Raw genomic sequence first — 19,162 nt, 5'->3', positions numbered from 1 at the left:
AGAGAAAGAAGAGCAATATAAGCCTACCACAAGCACAAGACAAGAAGCAATGAATGAAATAAAAAGCAGGAAAACAATAGAGAAAAGTCAGCAAAATAAAGAGCTGTTTGGTTTTTTTTTTTTTTTTTTTTGTAAAGATCAATAAAATTGACAAACCTCTAGCAGGATAACCAAGAAAAAAAGAGAGAAGATACAAATTACTCAAATCAGAAATGAAAGCGATGGCATCACTACTGATCTCATGGACACTGAAGGGATAATAAAGGAATATTATGAATAATTCTATGCCCACAGATTTTATAACTTAATGAAGTGGACCATTTCCTTGAAAGACACAATCTACTGAAACTCACACAAGGAGAAATAAATACTCTGAATAGACTCATATCTAGTAAAGAATTTGAATCAATAATGAATAACCTTCCAAAATGGAAAGCACCAGGCCTGGATGGGTTCACTGGTCAATTCTATCAAACATTAAGGAAAGAATGATATCAGTTCTAAATAATCTCTTCCAGAAAATAGAAGAAGAGAGAACACTTCCCAGCTCATTCTGTGAGGCCAAGCTTATTCTAATAGCAAAACCAGATAAAGATATTGCAAAACAGGAAAATTGCAGACCAATACCTCCCATGAACATAGATGCAAAATCCTCAACAAAATATTAGCAAATTGAATCCAGTGATGTATAAAAAGACTTCTACACCACAGTCAAGTGGGATTTATTCCAGGTATGCAAGGCTGGTTCAACATTTGGAAATCAATTAATGTAATCCATCACATCAACAGCGTAGAGAAGAGAAATCGCATTATCATAACAGTAGATGCAAAAAGAGCATTTGACAAAATTAAACACCATCCATGATAAACTAACAAACCACCGAACCACCACAACAACTCTGGGCAAATTAGGGATGGAGGGGAACTTCCTCAACCTGATAAAGTACATCTATAAAAACCCTAAAGCTAACGTCATATTTAATGGTGAGAAACTAGAAACTTTCCAATTAAGATCAGGAATAAGGTGAAGATGTCCCCTTTCACCACTCATTTTCAACATTGTACTGTATGTCCTAGCTAATGCAACAAGGCAAGAAAAGAGAATAAAAGATAGATTGGGAAGGAAAAAGAAATCTTCTTTGGTGAGGTGTTTGTTCAGATCTTTTGCCCATTTTGCAGATGGCATGATTGTCTATGCAGAAAATCCCAAAGAACCGACAGAAAGCCCTCCTGGAACTAATGAGCAATTGTACCCAGGTTGCAGAATACATGATTAATATACAAAAGTCAATTGCTTTCCTATATACCAACAATGAACAAGTGGAATATGAAATTAAAAACACAACACCATTTACATTAGCACCAAAAAAAAAAAATGAAGTACTTAGGAATAAATCTAACAAAATACTTAGCTATATGAAGAGGTATATGAAGAAAACTACAAAATGTTGATGAAAGAAATCAAAGTAGTCTAAATAAATGAAGAGATATTTCATGTTTATTTGAAATTCCTTAATGATATATGATGTTTAACATCTTTTCATATGCTTATTTGACATCTGTAGATTTTCTTTGGTGAGGTGTCTGTTGAGCTCTTTTGCCCATTTTTAAGTTGGGTTGTTTGGTTTCTTATTGTTGATTTTTAAGACTCATTTATATTGTTTATTTATTTATTTTATTGAAATGTAGTCGATTTACAATGTTGTATTAATTTCTGCTGTACAGCAAAGTGATTCAGTTATACATATATATACATTCTTTTTAAAATATTCTTTTCCATTATGCTTTATCACAGGATATTGAATATAGTTCCCTGTGCTCTACAGTAGGACCTTGTTGTTTCTCCATCCTGGATGTAACAGCTCACATCTGCTAACCTCAACCCCCCACTCCATCTCTCCCTCAACCCCCTCCCCCTTGGCAACCACAGTCTGTTCTCTATATCCATGAAGACTCATTGATTTTGGATACATGCTTACAGCATCTTTCTTCATAACTGCCAAAAACTGGAAGCAACCAAGATGTCCTTTAAAAGGTAAATGGATAGACAAATTGTGGTACATCCATACAATGAAATACTAGTGATAAAAATAAATGAGTTATCAAATAACAAAAAAGACATGGAGGAATCTTCAATGCATATTGCTTAGTGAAAGAACCTAGTCTGAAAAGGTTACATACCATATGATTCCAACTGTATGAAATTCTGGAAAAAGTAAAACTATAAGGAGAGTAAAAGATCAGTGCTTGCCAGGGGCACAGGGGCTCTGGGGCTCAGAATGAAGAGGAGGGGCACAGGGGATTTCAGGGCAGTGAAAATATTTTTTATGATACTGTAATGGTGGATACTTGTCACTATACATTTGTCAAAAGGAAAGAACGTACAACGCAAAGAGTGAACCCTAATGTAAACTATGGACTTAGTTAATAATAGCATATCAATATTGGTTCATCAGTTGTAACAAATGTACCGCACTAATGCATGATGTTAATAATAGGGGAAACTGTGTGTATTGGAGGGGTGGATATATGGGAACTCTCTGTATTCTCTGCTCAATTTCCTGTAAACCTAAAACTGTTCAAAAAATAAAGTATTTAAAAAAATGAAAACACATTAGTTCTTTGGAAAATGTCACCCACATCATCTTCATCATCATTGCCATTGATCTTTGTGTCCTTTGAACCTTTGATAACCCATGAATGAGAGAAATTCTGTGTTACATTTTGTTTGTCTCTTGCCAGGCTTCACTGCTTTCAGTTCCTCAAAAACTGTCAAGCCATTATTAAGAAATCAAAGCAAGCAGGAAGTTTTAAATGACTCCACAAATTCGGGTGAGCCTCTACCACATGTTAGGCCAGGAGACAGCTTCCTAGTTTGGCCCTATAATATCACTCGCTCCCTTTACTTGGAAAATTGCTAAATGCTGCTACTGGACAGACGCCCTGCTGCTAATACAGACTGACTCTATAAGCCCCAGCCTACTGAGCTGTCCAACTATGAGATGAACTGTTATTTATTTATTATTATTTTTATTATTATCCTTATCATCCTCTAACATATTTTGAGGGCTTCCTGTGAACTGGGCCCTGCTGAAGCATTTTGTGTGCATTTTTATCATTTAATCTGCATGACAGCCCTAAACAGGGACTCTATTATTATCTCCATCTTAGAGATGAAGAAGCTGAGACTCAAAAGGCGAAGTGAGAGGACAGCATTACCTTGATACCAAACCCAGACAAAGACACTACAAGAAAACTACAGACCAATATCTCTTATGAACACTGATACCACAATCCTCAACAAAATAGGAGGAAACCAAATTCAACAGCACATTAAAAGGATCATACACTATGACCAAGTGGGATTTACTCTTGGAATGCAGACTTGATGGTTCAACATATGAAAATTTATCCATGTAATACATCACATTAACAGAAAGAAGGAAAAAAATGATCATCTCGATTGATGTACAAAAAGCATTTGACAAAATGCAACACTCTTTCATGATAAAAGCACTCAACAAATAGGGAATAGAGGGAAATTACCTCAACATAATAAAGGTCAAATATGAAAGGCCCACAGGTAGCATCATACTCAAAGGTGAAAGACTGAAAGCTTTTCCTCTAATTTCAAGAATAAGATAAGGATACCTGCTTTTGCCACTTCTATTCAACAAAGTGCTGGAAGTCCTAGCCAGAGCAATTAGGCAAGAAAAAGAAATAAAGGCATCCAAATTCGAAAGGAAGAAGTAAAATTATCTCTGTTCACAGGCAACATGATCTTACATGTACAAAATCCTAAAGAGTCCATGAAAAACCACAACCCTCTTAGAACTAAAAAATAACATTCACTAGCAAAATCATAGGACACAAAATCAACACACAAACATCAGCTGTGTTTCTATATGCTCACAATGAACAATCTGAAAAGGAAGTTAAGAAAATAATTTCATTTACAATAGCATCAAAATGAATAACATATTTTGGGATAAATTTAACCAAGGTGGTAAAAGATGTGTACACTGAAAACTACAAAGTGCTGCTGAAAGAAATTAAAGACACAAATAAATGGAAAGACACCCTGTATTCGTGGGTTGGAAGACTTAATATTGTTAAGATGTCATTACTACACAGCAGGATCTACAGATTCAAAATCCCAACAGCAGTTTTGGCAGAAATAGAAAAATCCATCCTAAAATTCATATGGAATCTCAGTGGACCCCAAATAGCCAAAATACTATTGAGAAGGAAAAGCAAAGTTGGAGGTCTCACACTTCCTGATTTCAAAACTTACTGCATACAAAGGTACAGTAATCAAAACAGTGTGATACTGACATAAGGTCAGGCACATAGGCCAATAGAATAGAATAGAGAGCACAGAAATAAAACTTTGCATATATGGTCCAATGATTTTTGACAAGGGTGCCAAGATTATTCAATGGGGAAAGAGCAGTATTTTCAACAAATGATGCTGGGAAAGACTGCAAAAGAATTAAGTTGAACTCTTACCTTACACCATGTATAAAAATTAACTCAAAGTGGATCAAAGACTTAAACAGAGTCTAAAACTATAAAACTTTTAGAGGAAAGCACAGGAGGAAAGCTTTATGACATTGGATTTGGCAATGCATTTTTGGATATGATACCAAAAGCATAGGCAGCAAAAGTAAAAATAGATAAATTCAACTATATCAAAAATTAAAACTTCTGTGAATCAAAGGACACAATAAACAGGGTGAAAGGCCATCTAGAGAATGGGAGAAAATAGTTGCAAAACACAAATCTGAAAAAGGGTTAATATGAAGAATATATAGAGAACTATAACTCAACAACAACAACAAAAAAGAACCCCCAAATAACCTGATCAAATATGGGCAAAGAACTGGAATAGACATTTCTCCAAAGAAGATATATAAATGTCCAACAAGCATATAAAAAGATGCTCAACATTACTAGTCATTAGGGAAATGCAAATCAAAACCACAGTGAGATACCACCTCATACCCATTAGGATGGCTACTATCAAAAACAAACAAACAGCAACAGAAAATAACAAGTGTTGGCAAGGATGTAGAGTAGGGGAACACTTATGCACTGCTGAGAATGTAAAATGGTGCAGCTGATATGGAAAACAGTAGAGCGGCTTCTCAAACAATTTAGAATAAAATTATCATATGATCCAGCAAGTCCACTTCTGGGTATATACCCCAAAGAATTGAAAGCAGGAACTTAAAGAGTTATTTGTACACTCATGTTTATAGTAGCATTATTCACAATTGCCAAAAGGTGGAAGCCACCCAAGTGCCCACTGACTGATGATTGGATAAGCAAAATGTGGTCCATCCATACAGTGGAATATTATTCAGTGTAGGAGGAAGGAAATTCTGACACATGCTACAACATGGATGAACCGTGAGGACATTATGTGAAGTAAGTGTCACAAAAAAGCAAATTTTGTATGATTCCACTGTGTGAGGTACATAAAGTAGTCAAGCTCATAGAAACAAAATAGAACGGGGGTTGCCAGGAGCTGGGGAAGGGGAAACGGGGAATTGTTCTTTAATGGGTACAGTTTCAGTTTTGCAAGATGAAAAATTCTGAGGCTGGTTGCACAACAATGTGAATAACTTACAACTACTGATCTGTACACTTAAAAGTGGTTAAGACGGTAAACTTTATAGGTATTTTACCATGATTTAAAAAATGGCTAAGATGAAGGGACTCACTCAACATCAGGATGCTGGCCCAGGGCAATGTCAGGGTTTGAACCCAAGGCTAATTCCAAAACTTGTACCTTTGATTTGTACCCTGTGATTTTCAGAGTAGAGAGTGATTTAATAATGAGAGAGGAGACAGGCAGGACCTAATATAGAAAACAAGTGCATTTTTTAAGGCTCCTGCATTGAAAATGTCTTTAAAAAGTATATAGTGAGTCCATAAAATATTGAGACGTTTAAACTTCTATTAACAATGACCATCTGCTCTGACGACCCCTGTGCTTTAAGGAAGCCTCCTCGGGAAGCTGACTTAGTTATGACATTGCCCTGAGGTTCACTGACATTGTCGCTGAGGTTCGACGTGTACCTGGAACCGTCCTTTGGAGCTAGGTTTCAACCTTGCATCACCTGGCACTGGGAAGCCCCATCTCAGACCATAACCTCCCACTCCCGGCCTTCCTTATCCTCTGTCTCGTCCTCTCCTTGAGTCACGTAGCCTTTGCTCCCTGTTTGCTCCCTATGGGTAATGCCCTATGCTCACCCAGCCTGGGCCCTGCTCAAGCTCACCAGCTCCTTCAAGTCCATCCTGGCCCCCAAACCCTCCTGCCACCCTCACACTTCTGTCCTGAGGCTGGCCCAGTGCCCTTTGGGCCCCCCAGCCAGCAGGTCCCTGCTCTCAGGCTTTTCATTCTACTTTGACAACAGCCTCCTAGGTCTTCACCTCCTGCACCTGCCTGCATCCTCCGTCTGCTTCTCCCGACCCTCCTCCATCCCTTTACACGGCGCCCTCTGCCCAGCAGGCCCACCTGTGCGGCTACATCCATGGGCTGATGGGCTCCTTGTGTCTGGTTTCTGGTTGGGTTTGGCCAATGGGGGGGTTAGAGATCAGAGCAGGGAGGAGAGAGCTTGGGGTACTTACTCCCCTGGCTTCCATTCTCTGGGGCCACACAGCTTCCCTCAGAGGACTCTACCCAGCCCTCGGGGTCTCCGGGTCCCAGGAAATGCCCCTGCCCCTCACCCCTCAGCTCTGGGGGTGGGAACAGTCCTCACTCATACTAGCTCTGGGCACTGCACTATCCTTTGTGGTTTCTCTGAGCCCTGCCCACTCCCTATGGAGTCCCTTCAGGAAACTCCCCTCCATCACTCCACACCCCTGTGAATGTGCCTTCAGCTCCCTGCCAGGACCTGGACTTCCCAGGCATGGAGAAGCTCCTAGATGGGAACCTCAAGGCTTCTCCTAGCTGCCAAGGGCCTCCGGGTGGTCCTGCCTTCATCCCACCCTGGTCTGGTCCCTCTCCTCAACCATCTCCTCTTCTGCATCCTCACCTTGACAGTGTAACTTCCGTCTAACCTGTGAACGTGCTCACCACCCCCTCGGCCTGGAAATGCCGCCCCTTCCCCCTTCCTTTCCTTTATTGTCAAATGGCTTCAAGAGGTTCCTCTCCCGCTGGGTCCTCAACCCACTGCCATTGCCCTCGGGGGCCTCCTCGGGCTCTCGGCCTCCCTGTGACATGTGACACAGTTGTCAGAGAGAGGCACGTGGCCTGGTGGTTCAGGGGTTGGGGGAGCAGGGCAACGTGGTGGTTATTAGACTGGGCTCGAGTCCAGCTCTCCTACTTCCTAGCAGGGTGACCTTGGGCAAGTGATACCTCAGCTTCCTCATCTGTAAGGTAACAAAAGGACAGTCTTATAAGCTACTGGTGACGTATAAATGATATAATACATACTAAAGCACTTAGAAGAGAACATAGGGCAAATGGGAAATGTTCTCTATTATGAGCAAGAGGATGGGCTCTGGAGTTAGAAAGCCTTGAGTTCAAGTCCCACCTCTGCTACCTTCCAGCTGTGCAGCCTGGGGCATGGTTCTTTGCTTCTCTTTGGTTGCTCCCTGAGCAGCAAAAATGAGTTTGATAAGCTGGGCTTCGTAGGATTGACAAAAGGTACTGCTTGGTGACATGTTCAAAGGAGTGGGATAACATTTTTGAAATTAACTTGTGTGTGTGTGTTTGTGTGTGTGTGTGTGTGTTTTATCTATTTCTTTTAACCTTTTGGTTCTAGGCTATCCCATCCCCCAGCCCCATCTCCCCACTGCCTCCAGAAAGGGATGTAGTGCAGAAATAGTAAAAAAAAAAAAAAATGGGGTTTTCAAAAGAATAAGGATATGAGGAAACGGCCAGGCGCTGGTGAGACGACGGGTCTGGGATTGGAAGGAAAGAAGAAGCTTCTCTGCTTCCCCGTCAGCTGGATCCTTCCTCCCCGGTCTCCCCGGGAGAGCCCTGTGGACCGGCAAGGCCTCAGGAGAGGCTGGTCCTGAAATCAGACTGCCTGAGCGTGGTGCCCAGTGCCCCAGCCTCCCTCTGTGACCTCAGGCAGGATAATCAGCCTATCTGTGCCTCAACGCCCTCATCTGTAAAGTGGGGCAAACAACACTAACCTCCTAAGGATGAAATGAGTTAATACACTCGAAAGTGCCCAGAACAGTACCTGGCACAAAGCAAGCTGTCTCTGTGATGAATACCCTCAGCCTGGCAGCAGCTCTCTGGCTCCCTCACCTCTCTGACTGCTTCCAGGTCTCCACGCCGGGCTCCTCTCCCCTCAGATGTCCGTTTCCTCCTCACTCTGTCCATGGGCTGGGGCCACTGTGCCACCCCCTCGATTCGCAGGTGTGTATTTCCAACCCCTGGTTCATCTCCAGGCCCCAAACTGCCTGGCCGCTTCCGGGATGTTCAGGTGCTCACTCAACCAGTCCTGCTTCCTGCCCTCTTGGTAACGGGATTATCACCTGCCAGCTCATCCAGCCATCTTTCTCCGTGGCCTGTGGCATTGATCCTACTGATTCTTCCAGAAAGCTCTCAGACCAGTCCCAAAGCAACGGTCCAGTCAAGTGGTAGTATTAATGTGCTGGGCAGAATGGTCTCCCAAAGATGCCCATGCCCTGATCCCCAGAACCTGGGAATATGCTCCATGACGTGGCCAAAGGGACTGTGATGATGTCAAGGTTACTAATCAGTGCTCTTAAAAGAGGGAGACTAAGGACTTTCCTGGTGTTGCAGTGGTTAAGAATCCGCCTGCCAATGCAAGAGACACGGGTTCGAGCCCTGGTCCGGGAAGATCCCACATGCCATGGAGCAACAAAGCCCGTGTGCCACAACTACCGAGCCTGCGCTCCAGAGCCCACGAGCCACAACTACTGAATCTGCGTGCCTAGAGCCCGTGCTCCACAACAAGAGAAGCCACTGCAATGAGAAGCCCGTGCACCGCAACAAAGAGTAACCCTCGCTCGCTGCAACTAGAGAAAGCCTGTGCTCAGCAACGAAGACCAAACCCAGCCAAAAACTTTTAAAAAAATTTTTAAAAAGTGGGAGACTATCCTGGGTTATCCAGGTGGGACTAATTGAACTCCACCAGTCCTTATAAGCAGAGGACTTACTCTGGCTGTATTGGAGAGATAAGTGGTGTTTCTTGCTGGGCCCCCATTTAACAGCCCCAATGCTCCTCTTCCTGGGAAAGCACCAGGTCAACGTTTCCTCTTTACCCAAATCCCCCCCTAGATGGCAACACCTCAGTCTGTTGCATGAATGAGGATCACAAGAACATTCATCTCACATTTCACTGACAACCCCATTCTCGATTCCACAGAGTGGAATTTCCCTAGCTTAGTCAATTATCTTGTTATCTCAGTTAACTGAGAATTTCCGATTTAGATATTAGATGTTCCCAAAGCTAAATTTACACTCAAAAAGTGAAGCTTCTGTTTTTAGAAGCTTGAGTCAGCTCAGTCTGAAACTCAGCCCCACCTCCCCCGTCTAGCTGTGTGATTTGGGCCAGTTCCTTAACCTTTCTGAGTCCCATGTCCATGTCATCAAATGAGGATAATAATGATAATAGTAGTTCTCACCTTCACAGGATTTGTTTTGTGGATATAATTCTATAAATATATATACAGAACATACATAGATGATGTATAAAGCCATGTGAGATACAGTAAGTAGTCCATAAATGTATGCTGTAGCTGTTTGTATTATGTATGCTATTCAAAAGATTATGATCTTTCTTTCATATCACATCCATCAGAATGGCTACTATTAAAAAAAAAAGGGAAATAACAAGTGTTGGTGAGGACGCAGGGAAAGTGGAACCCTTGTGCCCTGTTGTGAGAATGTAACTTGGTGCAGCCACTATGGAAAACAGCATGGCAGTTCCTCAAACAATTAAAAATAAAATTATCATATGATCCAGCAAGTCTACTTTTGGGTATATATCCCAAAGAACTGAAAGCAGGGCCTTGAAGAGATATTTATACACCCATGTTCATAGCATTGTTTGCAACAGCCAAAAGGTGGAAACAACCCAAGTGTCCATCAGTAGATGAATGAATAAACAAAATGTGGTGAATCCACACAATGGAATATTATTCAGCCTTAAAAAAGGAAGGAAATTTGGACACATGCTACAGCATGGATGAACATGGAAATTATACTCAGTGAAAGAAGCCAGTCATGAAAAGACAAATACTGTTATGATTCTACTTATATGAGATACCCAGAGTAGCCAAGGTCATAGAGACAGAAAGCAGAACGGTGGTTGCTGGGGGCTGGGATTGGGGGATAAGGGGAGTTGTTGTTTCATGGGTGCAGTTTCAGTTCTGCAAGATTCAAACAGTTCTGGAGATGGATGGGGGTGATGGCTGCACAACAGTGTGAATATATTTAATGCCACTGAACTGCACACTTAATAAAAGTGGTTAAGATGGTAAATTTTATGTTATGCATATCTTACCACAATAAAAAAAAAAAAGAAAAATGAGATCACGATCTAGCCCTTTCCTCTGAACGTTTCCTCTTGGAAGCCCTCCATCTGCTGGTGAGAAACTAGTCCCATCAATTGCTGTGGTGGGTACTGACCAATGAAATCAGCCGCCAGTTCCCAAACAGGGGACAAAACATTCCCTGAGGACTGGTGAGACCAAACAGGTGAACCCCCAGAGCAAGGAGCACTTGGGGAGAAGCCAGGGGTGAGGTGGGGGCGAGGGGGGAGGATGGGAGCACGACCCAGGCAGGAGGACAAGCGTGATGCAGATGGGGAGCCAGCAAGTGCACCCTCCCAGGCCTGTTTCATTCCGTGGATTTCCCCACAGAGAGTCCACCTGTCACCTTATGTCTCAAAATGCAGGTGTTCGCTTAGAATAACAGAAATGTGAATTACACAGGTACCATACTTCACCCCGTAGATCAGTGAACATCCAATGGGGGGTCAGCACCCTAGGCTGGGGAGGGAGTGGGAGATGGGCGTCCACTGCTGGCAGGACACCACATCCGGAAACCTCTGGTGGGAAATTTGGCCATGCCCATCAGAGCTACAGCTGTGTGTGTCCTTTGACAGAGCAGACATACCTGCATGTCCGTGAAATTATGCAAATAATAGGAGAATCCCAGCAGCCTTGTTTAATAATAATAAACAAGATTATGGTGTAGGCTCTGGTTCTTTCCTGAGAGGCAGCCCAGAACTGGCAGGGGCCAGGAAAAGGGACGAGAGTCATCCGGCTGGATGGGATCTGGGGTATGTGTATGAGATCAGTCTGGCTTCACGACCCTCAGATCCCACGCGAGAAGGGCTGACACAGGCTGGAGAGATGGCTAAACCCATGAGAAAGGAGATGCCTGGCAGGACACTGATCACCGAGGGTGAGGTGTGGACACCAGCATTTCATCCCCCTGTCATGTCTGTTCTTTCTTTTTCTCTTCCATCTCCACCTTCCTAGCTGCAGCCCTGCACTGACTTGGGCTGTCCTAGAGCTCAGTCTTCTAGGGATCCTGGGACTTCCCCAGGGTGGGACTGGGGGAGTCCCTGGGGAGGGGGGAGGGTCAGTCAGCCCTTCATTGTTTACCCTTCGCTTCTCTTTTCCTCAAAACAAAGTTTATTGAAAGAATACACACACACACACACACACACACACACACACACAAAGCAGGAGCTCTGCTGATCAAGAACGGAGAGGGAGGGAGCACTGATGGTGGGGTTCTCAAAGTGTGGTCCTGGAACCAACTCCAGGGACTCCATTCCCCCCACCTGAACCTGGGGAGCATATAAATGTGAAGATTCCTGGGCCTTACCCCAAACCCACTGGGTCAGAATGCCTAGGAGTTCATGTTGAACAACCACTCTTAAACATGCGGAAAATCCAACAACCACTGGCTTTGGTGTTTCTTCATTCTGGAAGAACTGAGTCCCTTTCTCAGCACAGTTTAAATAACAGCCACATCCAACTCTAAAGATTACAGTTTACAAGGCACATCAAATCATATAAATTATAACTTGCAAGGTTTAGCTGTGAAATGAGCAAGGCTGAGGCTTTTGAGCCATGTAAAATGGGAGAGGGGAGATTGTGAATAGAGCTCCTGATGGCTCGCCTGCACACAGTAGCTGGGATGTTCACTGGCAGGTCTCCCCCTTGTTTACAATCCTTCAAGCCTTCTTCCCACTGCTTTTCAGATAAAGATCAAAACCCTTATGGTGACATGAAGGAGGCCGACTTGTCCCTTAGCCCTCCTCCTTCCCACTCTGACTTCTGGACGCCCTGGTTTTCTCTCAGTCCCTTGGGTTCACAATATGCTCTTCCACCCCAGGGCCCTTGCACATGCCATTCCCTTCTCCTATTGTCTAGTTAAGTCCTCCTTGTCTTCCATATTCCTTTCCTTTACAGCCCCAATGTTGGAATGGAATTAGTCACACCTTTGTGGGATCATTTGACTTATTTCTCTCTCTCCTGGCAGCTTCCTGATGTCAGGGACCATGTCCAGTTCTGCCATCACTGTACCCCTAGACTTGGCTCGGTGCTGAGGCTCTGGGTAAATACTGTGCAATGAATGAGTGATAGCAACAGTTATCACTGTTGACTATAAACAGTTCTCACTAGCCTGGCTATAAACAGGCTTCCTATTGCCTTAGGGAACCAAACTCCTTACAGGATATAGAAAAAAGTCTGGAGGGTAAAACCCTGCAAATATCAATATTGATATTTCCTTGAGCCAAATGATTACAAGTGACCTTTATTTTCTTCCTTATATTTTCCTTTCTCCCAATTTTTAAAAACAAGAAGCATGTAACTACCTTCCATTATCGGAAAGAGTAAATGATGTCGAAATACTATGATACCAATAGTCAAACAACATGTCAGCCTTGCTGATGAGTAGAAATCTTTAGAAGCATGACTGCCTATTCTTTAGGATTGATCCAAGCAAATAAACAATCTTTTTTATTTGCTAGATGTAACCTCTGGGTAAATGCAATGATGACTTTTTAGTAATATAAATCCCTGAATTTTTTTTTTTTTTTTTTTTTTTTTTTTTTGCGGTACGCGGGCCTCTCACTATTGTGGCCTCTCACGTTGCAGAGCTCAGGCTCCAGACACGCTGGCTCAGCGGCCATGGCTCACGGGCCCAGCCGCTCCGCGGCATGTGGGATATTCCCGGACCGGGCACGAACCCGTGTCCCTTGCATCGGCAGGCGGACTCTCAACCACTTCGCCACCAGGGAAGCCTAGTGACGTATTTCTTAAGCTAAGTCCGAGGAGCAGTAAGCAGTGAATTATTTATATACAATGAATGCAACTCAATTTCTGTCTAGTTAATAACTGTCCTCATTAGTTCCCTTTTCCAAATGGCTTATTAATGTCAGTGGATCCTCATCTCAACCCTGTGCACCTCTGAGGATTCTTCTCAGTCTCTGTTTTAGGAGACCATAATAATGATCATTGTGTCATTCACTGACCACTACATGCCAGGCTCTTTCTATGCATTTCTCACTTAATCCTCAGAATAAACCTGTGAGGTAAGAGGTTTACAGACAGGGAAAAGGAACTCAGAGTGATTAAGTAATTTGGTTGAAGTCACTCAGCCACAAAGTAGCCTAATGAGATTCAAACCCAGCTCTGTCTATCTCCAAAGCCTGTGCTTTTAAAAATTACTACAGTTTTCTAATATCATAGTCCAGTTCAAAACAGAGATCTCTGTCTCTACTTTAGCCAGACAGGAAATAAAACTACCCCAAATCTATGCCTTGTTAGGATAAAGAAGAAACTACAGTTCTTCTTCTTCTTCTTTTTCCTCCCACTTTGCACACTGAACAGATGTTCTGTGTCCTTGAAGGGAGACCATATCATGGAGGAGAATCTCACGGGGACATTCATGGAGTTATCTTTAAATCTGTTGCGTTTACAATAAACATTCACAGAAAACTAGGAATAAAGGGGGAAATTTCTCACTTGGTAAGAACATGTATAAATACCCTACAGCTAACCTCGTACTTAACGGTTAAAGACTGACTTTTTTCCCCTAAGGTCAGGAACAAGTGAATATAAGGATTTATACACTGCTCCTGTTCAGCAGAGTCCTGGAAGTCTTAACCAGGGAAATAAAGACAGGAAAAGAAGATTCAAGGCATTCACATCTCCTTTTCTGAAAGGAGAAATAAAATTGTTCTTATTTGCAGATGACATGATTGTTTATGTATAAAATCCCAAGAAATCTACAAAAGCCCTTATATAAGAAAGTACAGTTAAGGTTCCAAGATACCAAGCAGCATACAAAAATCAACTGTATATCTATATACTGTCAATGAACATGTGGACACCAAAATTAAAAATATAATACCATTTACAATCACTCAAAAAAAAAAAAGAGAGAGATATACTTAAGTGTAAATCTAACAAAACATGTTCAGGACTCGTATGCTGAAAACTACAAAACACTCATGAGAGACACTGAATAAATGGAGAAATATACCATGTTCATGAATTGGAAGACAATGTAGGAGTATATCAATTATTCTCACATTGTTATATAGGATTAAACACAATTCCAATCAAAATTACAGCATGATATTTTGTATATACAGACAGGCTTACACTAAAATGTAAATGGAAAGGCAAAGGAACTAGAATAGGTTAAAAATTTTTTTTAAAGAAAAGTGGGAGGAATCACTCTACCTGATTTAAGACTTACATAGCGACAGTAATCAAGGCTATCTCATAATGGTAGATCCATTATGACAAATAGATCCATGAAACATAATAGGGAACTAAGAAGTAGCCCCCATAGAAAGTATGGCCAGATTATTTTTGACAAACTTGCAAAAGCAATTCAATGGAGAAAGGATAGTCTTTTCAACAAATGGTTCTGGAACAACTAAATATCCACATGGAAGAAAAATGAACTTTGACCTAAATCTCACATCATAAACGACAGTGAACCCAAAATGGTTCATAGATTTAAACATAAAACTATAAAACACTTAGAAGAAAACATAAGAGAAAATCCTCAGGGTCAGGGACCTGGTGGCATGTTCTTAGACATGACACTAAAAGCATGATCTATAAAAGAAAAAATAACTACCTGGACTTCATCAAAAGTTAAAGCTTTTGCTCTGTGAAATACTCTGCTAAGAGAATGAAAAGACAAGCTACGGATGGGAGAAAATATTTGCAAACCATCTATCTGACAAGGGACTCATATCTAAAATACATAAAGAATTCTCAAAACTCAATGGTAAAAAAATTAACAATTCGATTAGAGACACTTAAAAGATATGAAGAGATATTTCACTGAAGAGGATATGCAGAAGGCAAACACGTACATGAAAAGACATTTAACATCACTATCGATTTGGGAAATGCAAGTTAAGACTATGATGAGATACCACTACACACTTACTAAAACAGCTAAAATGAAAAACAGTGTTTATGCTAATTGCTGGTGAGGATGTGTCTCATACATTGCTGGTGGAAATGAAAAATGGTACAGCCATGCTGGATAAGTCTGGCAGTTTCTTTACAAACCGAATCTATATAAACACATATGTTAATCCATGCAATCATACTCCTGAGCATTTATCACAGAGAAATAAAAACTTATGTTCACACAAAAACCTGTATACAAATGTTTATAGTACATTTATTTGTAATAGCCCCAAATGGAAACAAAATGTCCTTCAAAAAGTGAATGGTTAAACATAGGTGATACGTCCATACCGTGGACTATTACTCAGCAATAAAAGAACAAGCTAATAACCTAAATGGATGTCAAGGGCATTACAATGACTAAAAAAAAAAAAAAAAACAATCGCAAAGGTCATAGATAAATGATGAAAATTATAGAGACGGAGAACAGATTAGTGCTTTTCGGAGCGTGGGGACGATGGTGGGAGGAGGAATTGTGACTATAAAAGGAGCATCACAAGGGACATCTCTGATGATGGAATACTCCTATATCCTGAGGGCCACACCCAAATCCACACGTGGTAAAATGGCACAGGACTCCACACATGCTTCGTGCCATTCTCTCTACCATTTGTGCATCTATAATTATTTCAAAATAAAGTTTAAAAAACTCTGTTGAGTGAAGTCTGACAGTGGTCTGCCTTTCACAGTCCTAAAGGGATTCCATTGCATTTCTCTTTCTGCTTCAATATTTTAATCCCTTTCAAAATGTTAAAAGGCTCAAAGCCACTGTTTTTATAATTCCTTACTTACAATTTCTTCCAACTTCCTTGGCTGTCAATGAGCTGGGACTGTGGACCAAGCCACAGCTAATTCAGAGAATGGAATGAAATGAAGTGAGAGAGCACTGAGGCCATGCCCAGGGCTTACCCTGATTTACTACTTGGAGGTACGGGGGCGGGGGAGGGCTCTGAGGGGCCCGTAGTCTCCAGAAGCTCTGGAAAGGGCGAGAGGCCATTGCTCAAGCTGGGCACTTCAGGTGGCCGTGGCTGCCAGACGCAGAGCAGGTGAAGGTCAAGCATCAGCTCTACGCCCACCTTCCAAACCGCGCCATCAGGGTGGGACACTGCACACACAGTCAGCAAAGGACACAGGGCCCATCGCACTTTGCACTGTGCTCATTCTTACCACATGTGCCAGGGAGGCCCAGCACATGCCGGGATTGGTTATTGGTGGCACACCGAGGAAGGCTGGGACTGTTAGCCAGAGGCTGTGCTTTACAAGAGACTGGAGTCCACAGAACAGTAAAGACTTTTGGTGGTGTGAGGGGTAGGGAGGGTCGGGGACTGGCTAGGAAGAGGTCTTACCTCTAAAACAAGGTCTGAATTTTCATGCCTTCCAATCGTAGTGCTTTTATTCAGGACAAAATAGCCTTCTGCACTCTTTAGATAGGCTTTCATATTCTCTGCTTTCCCTATAAAAGGTTTTCAGAAAACAATTTTGTTAGAAAAATACAGTCCTCTAATTATTCAATGTCATATTTAGAATGAATGGAATACACCATAATGTCCACAGGAGAAGTCAGCAGAGGTAGGAGTGGATAGCTGGATTTAACAATGATCACAATGATAATTCCGCACATTTTTAAGACTGTCCTTTTAACAGTGATAGCCGGCATAGATGAGCTTGCTTCTGATCACAAGAGGAAATCCTTTATGTAATTCAGAGCACAAACAAGCAATAGCAAAAAAAAAAAAAACAAACAAACAAATCCGAATTCCACTGATAACCGCTCTCCACCTCCCATTAAGCTTAGTTTGGGGTTAGTTATCTGACAGAATCAAGTACTCAGTGTTACTAACCCACCACTTACTAGCTCTGTGACTCTGGGTGATTTACTTATTCTCTCTCTATGCTTCTGTTTCCTCATCTGTAAAATGGGGCTAATAATACTCTGTATCCCAAAGAGTTTTGTGAGGATTAAATGTGAAGCATCTAGAATGGTGATTGCTACACTAAACACCCATTTGTCCTACTGTGATTGTGACTGTTATTAATCTTGGGCTTCTGAACTTTGACTCAAGAAACCCCAACTTCTACAGAGCTTCTTAAAGTGTGGAAGAGTCAGTCATCAAGGAAATGGGCATTAGAAGATACTTTCTTTTTAAGTCACCGCATTCCTTCATATATTTAGGTTGAAAAAAATGATTTCCAAAGACAAAATATCAAGATTATAGCTTGGCTGTACGGTCAAGACTCTGTACGTATCTTTTGCTGGCATTTTATTAGGAAAATGTCAAACACACAGAAAAGTTGAAAGAAGTGGATGGTGAACTTCTATAGAACCACCACCCAGATTCTACAATCAACATTTTGTTCTATTTGCTTTATCACATATCTACCCATCTATACATTTTATATTTTAATGCATTTCAAAGTAAATCCTATACATGGTTTTAAAATTTATTTATTAATTTTTGGCTGTGTTGGGTCTTCGTTTCTGCGCGAGGGCTTTCTCTAGTTGTGGCAAGCGGGGGCCACTCTTCATCGCGGTGCGCGGGCCTCTCACTATCGCGGCCTCTCTTGTTGTGGAGCACAGGCTCCACATGCGCAAGCTCAGTAGTTGTGGCTCGCGGGCCTAGTTGCTCCGCGGCACGTGGGATCTTCCCAGACCAGGGCTCGAACCCATGTGCCCTGTATTAGCAGGCAGATTCTCAACCACTGCGCCACCAGGGAAGCCCTATACATGTTTTTTATTATTTATTTATTTATTTGTTTATTTATTTATTTTAATTTTTTTTTTTTTTTTTTGCGTTACGCGGGCCTCTCACTGTTGTGGCCTCTCCCGTTGCGGAGCACAGGCTCCGGACGCACAGGCTCAGAGGCCATGGCTCACGGGCCCAGCCGCTCCGCAGCATGTGGGATACTCCAAGACCGGGGCACGAACCCGTGTCCCCTGCATCGGCAGGCAGACTCTCAACCACTGTGCCACCAGGGAAGCCCATATATACATGTGTTTTAAAACATAAAAATTTCAGTGACTTCAGCTGGTTCCAAGATGTTGATGATAATTCACATGATATTGGACTTCTGATCCATCTCAGTGCCATGTCACAGATAGCCTCTTTTCTTTATTTCCTTTTTTTTTTTTTTGGCTCTGTTGGGTCTTCGTTGCTGCATGCGGGCTTTCTCTAGTTGCGGCGAGCGGAGGCTACTCTTCCTCACGGTGCGCAGGCTTCTCACTGCGGTGGCTTCTCCTGTTGGGGAGCATGGGCTGTAGGTGTGCAGGCTTCAGTAGTTGCAGCACGTGGGCTCAGTAGTTGCGGCACTAGGGCCCTAGTTGTGGCTCGCTGGCTCTAGAGTGCAGGCTCAGTTGTGGTGCACTGGCTTAGTTGCTCCGAGGCACGTGGGATCTTCCTGGACCAGGGCTCGAACCCGTGTCCCCTGCATTGGCAGGTGGATTCTTAACTGCTGAGCCACCAGGAAAGTCCCCAAAGTCTCTTTTCAACTGAAAGGTCACTGAAGTGTGAAGTTGTTAAACTGTGGATAAAAACAAAAATCTCTAGGTCTGACCGTAGAGGGTCTCCTGTCTGACTCTGCTTTCCATCAACATCTCCATCATCATTCCATCACTGAATCCCTACTAAGTGCCAGGCACTGGGCTATCCTTTTACACACATGGCCTCTTTTCATCCTCAGAACCACCCTGCGAGGCAGGTGTCAGTATTGT

The 19,162-nt window shown here is 42.4% G+C and overlaps 1 protein-coding gene across 1 annotated transcript in view; it reads right to left on the bottom strand.

Annotated features, from left to right (window-relative positions):
* Nucleotides 1-19,162, bottom strand: part of LOC309808808 (forkhead-associated domain-containing protein 1-like) — a gene marked incomplete at its 3' end in the record, with an annotated part of 105,294 nt that overhangs the window by 83,920 nt on the left and 2,212 nt on the right. Inside the window, exon 2 of the mRNA XM_082629383.1 lies at nt 16,800-16,906. Within this exon, the coding sequence (XP_082485509.1) occupies nt 16,800-16,892 (93 nt within the window). The 5' untranslated portion in view covers nt 16,893-16,906. The remainder of the gene's footprint in view (nt 1-16,799; nt 16,907-19,162) is intronic.

This window comes from Mesoplodon mirus, assembly GCF_964341445.2.
Source record: "Mesoplodon mirus genome assembly, chromosome: 7".
Lineage (NCBI taxonomy): Eukaryota > Metazoa > Chordata > Mammalia > Artiodactyla > Ziphiidae > Mesoplodon > Mesoplodon mirus.
The sequence above is the reverse complement of the archived record's forward strand: the minus strand, read 5'-3'. Positions and strand labels throughout refer to the sequence as shown.